We start from the raw sequence: 6,073 nt of genomic DNA on the forward strand, positions 1-6,073 counted from the left end.
AGTTTTTTCTTTTAAAAAATACCGAATTAAATAAATAAAATAAACAAAATACTGACGAATTTAACATAGAAATCGAATAAATAATGTCTGAAGATGGAGAATATGAGGCACACGAAGATAATACAAATTACAAAGCCATCAGGTAAGTCTGTGAATCTGGCAAAGCCTCTCCAAAGATTGTGAAATATTCCCGCTTATTTTGTTGTTGTTTTTCCATATTTTTAGTTGTGAAAAAATCCCCGAACTTTTTCTCGATAAACTGGTGGCCAAGAAATATTTCAGTAAATTTGGTAAAATCAGCCGTTTTATATTGAAGCCCAAACGTCTCAGCTGCACGGTGGAATATGAAACTGAAGAAGATGCGGAAAAGGCCTACATGGAAGCCGGTGAATTTAATGGCATTGAATTTGAGGTCAATTATGCCGAAAACAAGCCACCCCAGGTCCAGAGCACTGAAGAATGGGTAGATCCTGATGTTCAGTCTGAGTTAGATGCCATGAATCCTAGCCATCGTGGATTTGGCAGCTCGACAGCAAGTGGTAGCAGCAGTGGCTCAGGTGTTGCAAGATCAATTTTCAGTTTACCATCAGCAGCAGGAGCAGCTGCTGGGAAAGTATCATCGCTACCCCGCCAAATAAAACCACCAGCAACAAGTAGCATAACATTACCTCTGGCTAAGCCATTGAAAATGTCCGCAAATCGTACGGATTCTCCACAACCGGAGTTGCCAAAAATTGACGCCTCAGTTCGTAGTGAACTGGAAGCAATACTAAGACGACCGGCCTTTACCGATGAAGACAAATATCGTGTGTTGGATGCTCGCGATAAACTAATACGTTTGACAACTGTCCGCCAGACAGATTATAAAAAGGCCGTTGCAACGAAGGGTACCTGCCCGGATATGTGTCCCGAAAAGGAGCGTCTGATGAGAGAGTTTCAGAGACAGGTGAGGTTGACATATATTTTTTTAATTAAAGGCCTTTAAAGAATCCTCTGTAAGGTCTTCTTTTTATAGAAGGGCTTTAAAGGTCTTCTGTCTATAGAAGGAATTCTTCCTAGAGAAAGGTCTTCTTTCTATAGAAGGCCTCTTAAAGGCCTTTTTTTTAGAGAAGACCTTTAATAGTTCCTCTGTCTATAGAAAGCTTTGAGAGTATTTTTGCTAGCCTCAACAAAGATTTGTATTTTTTTAAATATTGTTTTAAGGTCCTAAGAAGTTCTTGTATATCTAAGAAAATGTTTTAAGGGACTATTTATTATTTTATTTTTACCTTTTCAGGTTTCCACATTCGAAATGACTGAAGACGAGAGTTCACAATCAACCATCTGCCACAAAAAAGCAATTAAGGAATATTCCCGCAGTAGTGCCGATCAAGAAGTACCCCTCTCGCATGAATTACGTTCCGAGTCGGTGCTACAAATGACCATGTTATATCTGATGCATCGTATAATGGATCTCTGTGATGATCCACAAACTTCACTCGGTGATTGGTTTCATTTTGTATGGGATCGTACACGTTCGATACGTAAAGATATAACACAACAAGAACTGTGTTCCCTGGGTGCGGTCCAGTTGGTAGAACAATGTGCCCGTTTTCATATACATTGTGCTGCCCGCCTGGTAGCCGAAGATCCTTCAGTATTCGATAAGAAAATTAATGCTGAAAATCTAACCAAATGTTTGCAGACATTAAAATATATGTATCATGATTTACGTATCAAAGGTGTTGCGTGTCCACGTGAAGCGGAATTTCGTTCGTATATTATTCTGCTAAATTTGGGTGATTCGAATTTCTTGTGGGAATTGAAACAACTGCCCGAGGCAATACAACAATCAGCGGAAATTAAGCGAGCAATTTCATTTTATAATGCCCTACAGAATAATAATTATGTGAGATTTTTCTCAATGATACGTTCGGAGCGCACATCATATTTAGAGGCATGTATCCTCTTGGGTTATTTTAATCGATTGCGTCTAAGGGCCATGGAGGTTATAATCAAATCACACAATTGGCGTAAGAATGATGTCTTTTTGCCTTTGTCGTATTTGTCTCAAGTCTTGGGATTTGATGATGAGGCAGCAGCCATAAATTTCTTTGGTTATCATGGTCTGCAATGTGATGAGTCTGATGATCGTGTGCTATTGGAGCGGCTGCAAATGCCCGATATGGAATATTCCATGGAAAGGGCTTTGAAGGTGGGTAGATATTTGAATACCTTATTTTTTTGTAATTCTAATAAATTTTGCTTTCCCTTTAGCTCGTGGAATCCAAACGTTTGGTCTCGGTGGGTGAATGTATCTGCGGTGAACCTTTGCCTTCGGCCAAGACCTTTGAAAATCATCAAACCCACAGCAGTTTCGATGCCAATGGTCTATTGCGCACTGATGCCTGGTCAGCCATGGATCAGTTGCGCGGTGAAGAGGCCCAAAAGAAATTGGAAGAAAGGCAACAAACTAAGCAAGCAATATCTATAAACACTACCACGGTAGCATCATCAGGATTCCTCAAACCTTCAGATAACATTTTCAAAATGCCTCAAGCTTCTCCTCCCATTTCGCCCAAGCAAGTCTTAAGGAAACCCACACAGGAAGCAGCAGAACCACCCCCAGCCACAAAATCAATTTTTGCCTCTGTGGTTAACAATGAAGATAGTCGCAGCTCCTCACCTGGAGGTTTTAAATTTGGTGGTAATATTTTTGGCAACACTGCCCCAGTCACAACTACTTCAACAACGGCCACAAGTTTTAGGCCAGTGCAAGAATCATCTACATCGATTTTCAAATTACCCTCTAGCTCCTCAACAGCTCCGCAAGGCTCTACAAATTTATTTCAATCAAATATATTTAAGCCGGCTGCCGAAAAAACTACTGCTGTGGCGGGAAATATTTTTGGTGGTTTTAAGGCCACAACGGACAACAAGAAACCTTTGATATCCTCCGTATCATCATCTGCAGGTGCAAGTATTTTTGGTAGTGCTGCCAAAGAGACAGCCAATATTTTCCAGCAACAACAACCTCCCAAAAATGCAACTCCCTTTCAAACGGATAACGTTTTTCAACATTTCCAAAGTAAACCACAAATGTCAATATTTGGCGAAGCTTCTGCGAATACCTTTAAGGACTCCTCATCATTTGTGGCACAAAAACCATCCCTCCTCTCCACCACCAGCACATCAGCCGCCCAAGAAATGGAACAACGTAAATTACAACTTGAACGTGAACATGAATTAAAACAAAAACAATTGGAAGAGGAGCGACGAAAACTAAAAGAACTCGAAGAGAAACGTTTGCGGGAAAAACAAGAAAAAGAACAACAGCGACAAAGGGAATTGGAAAGACAACGTCGGGAACAGTTACGGCAAACTTGTCTACAAAAAGCCAATGAAGATTGCCACACCCTTATTGCCGAGGTGTTACAAGAAGAATTGGAGGAACTTGCTCGCAACGAATTACATAAATATCAAACGGTACAAAAGGCCTCACAGCTACAATTGGAGAACCTCCTGGGAGATGTTGTACAATCCCTGGTGGAGGACATTGCCCATGAAGAATATGCGGTGATGTGTTATGATCAATTGTTGCTAAATCGTTATTTCAATCGCTGGCTAATGCATTTACGCAAAAAGCGGGAGCAACGTAAACTTATGGAAAGTACTCCAATATGGGTGACCACCAATACCCGATCCCAATTTGCAAATGCCTTGGAACATCCATGTAAAGAAACCAACTTGGAAATGATAAAACGTTATCGTTTGGGTCAGCCGTGTGATTTCAAGCAGCTTATGCGTTTGGGTGACCAGGCACCAATGGCTGAGGTGCATCACAGCAAACCGCTGTGTTTATTCACCCTGGTTGGGCGGCATTTGTTGTCGAAGCAAAATGTCACCCCTGCTGGGTTGGTGCAGCAAAGGCAATATTTTAAATTTTTAATAAGTATACCCTCAGACAAAGAGGAACTGCCAGGCTTCGAGGCCTTTTGCAATAAATGGCTATTCAAGCACATACGAAAGGCCCAACTGGAGACGGGACCATTTGTACATGGCCTGGAGAACAATATGGCCTTGTGTGTACGCAAATTAAGTGGCATATATCCACACAATGAACAGGGAGATGAAATGCGTACGGAAGGTGATCACAGTGATGGCGTGGTGTTCATTATTAGCGGTGAAGAGTTCAACTCAAGGGCACGCAGACGCCTCTATAATTTACTTAAGAATTCGAAGAATTACAAAAAGATACCCCTCGCCATAATTGCCTACAATTGCCTCATGAAAAAGGAGTTGGTGGCGGAAATGTTAGATCTCGAAACCCTGGAGGATGAGGATATGGTGTGTAAATACAAAATCATTGGACATGGAGTGTCTCGAAAGGATTTCAGTTTTCGCAAAGCCATAAAGGATGCCATAGATTTCATTACCGTAGAAAGTTATAAGGAGAATTGTCAAGATACCCAAGCCTTGGCCATGGAAAATGTACTCAGTTTCTTGGATGCCTCACTGGGGGAGGAAATATTCTATCGATGGCAGGAATCGGCCAGAAATAATCCAGTATTTCAAAAAATCTGTCAGCAACCCCAACATGTTGAGGGCATTTATCACAAGGCCCTGGAGCAATTGATACAAATTACCCAAGAAGATTTCAGTGAAATGCCAGAATTTCCCGAAGAACTAAAAGAATTTGTGCCACAACATAATCACATAAACATACCATTGGGTTTGGAATTCTTTCCCAGCAATTGGAAAGAGGACAATGCGAAGAAAATTCTATATAATTTTTTGAAAAAATTACAATTACCCCCGCTAAAGAAAATAGCACCCCAGCCACCCTCAAATCTAGAAGATTTGGAATTGTGGATATTAAATTATGCCTCCTTGTGTTTGCCACAGGATGATATCATGGCCACCAAAGTTGCCCATGAATCCATTTCAAATGTCATACAACAGCTGAGGCAATTGGCCATACCCCTAACCACGGACGAAAGATTAAAGTACCTTAACTATTTGACCATTATGAAACCCATAGTATTTGCCTATATCAATCAGAAGCTAAAAGAGTTCTGTGAAGAATTAAAATCCATTCCTGTCATTTACGTCCGAAGAGACCTCTACAATTATCAAACACAACCCTGGTGGCTTAATTATCAACCCTTGGATATGGTCAGTTATGATCACAACTGCCAAGAAGCAAATGATCTACAAGCGGAGAAGGATTCCCCACAAGATGATCACAAAGAAAATCAATTAACCACCCAACAGCTGGATGAAATTATAGCACGAGCTGAAAATGCTTCACGTAAAGTTGAAAATAATTTACTCAACGCCATTAAGGATCAGACGAAGAAAAAGAAAATCGCCAAACCGCCAGCGAAAAATCAAGAAAATCTACAGCTAAAACGTAACCTCGATGAGTCGTTGTACAAATTTGAATTGTCCAAGAAAATTGGTCAATACGACACCAGTTATATTGATAATTTGACACAGGACATTGACAATTCAATACATGAAGTTTTACACAGTGGTGGTGGCGATGATGATCAGGAGAATTCCTCACCTGAAGGTCCCAGAAAACGTAAACGTTTATCACCGCTGAAGAATCAAAATTGCAATTCGTCGATGGGCAAAGTTGATGATGTCATTGCCCGCGCCATGCAGTTAATACAAAAAGTTGATGCCATAGAAGATCGCCGCAAAAAAATTAATGTCTCACAAAAATTTCGTTGTGGAATTTAATTTACTTTATTGACTCTCTGGAAGGATTTTTGTTAAGTATCGATCGAATGCATTTGTGTGTTTTGTTTTCTTTATATATATTTTTTTATTTGTTGTATTATAGATTTTTTTCACTCGACGAAAATAAATGTAATTATATAAATTTTTTTGCAAAAAAAATATTATTGTTAAGAAGAAAAAAAACAATGTGTATTAATTTTAGTGATCGCAAACTTAAAAAACTCTCTGATTAGGAAAATGTGAGGCATATGAAAAGTGTTCCTTTACGGGCGACCTTAAAAGTGTCTAAATATGGTACTTAACTCTATGTTTCCGAAGTAGACGAATTGGGAAAAATTCAATATGA

The 6,073-nt window shown here is 39.8% G+C and overlaps 1 protein-coding gene across 1 annotated transcript; it reads left to right on the top strand.

The window, feature by feature from the left end:
• The first annotated feature begins 53 nt into the window (after positions 1-53).
• Positions 54-5,727, top strand: LOC133325962 (protein xmas). Its single transcript, XM_061534657.1, has 4 exons — positions 54-142; positions 226-946; positions 1,277-2,194; positions 2,257-5,727. Exons 1-4 carry the CDS (start codon positions 84-86, stop codon positions 5,725-5,727), a joined length of 5,169 nt encoding a protein of 1,722 aa, XP_061390641.1. The 5' UTR covers positions 54-83.
• Positions 5,728-6,073: the final 346 nt, after the last annotated feature.

This window comes from Musca vetustissima, unplaced genomic scaffold, assembly GCF_032173495.1.
Source record: "Musca vetustissima isolate MV318-11 ecotype Yass unplaced genomic scaffold, APGP_CSIRO_Mvet_v1 utg2124, whole genome shotgun sequence".
NCBI classification, from domain to species: Eukaryota; Metazoa; Arthropoda; class Insecta; order Diptera; family Muscidae; genus Musca; species Musca vetustissima.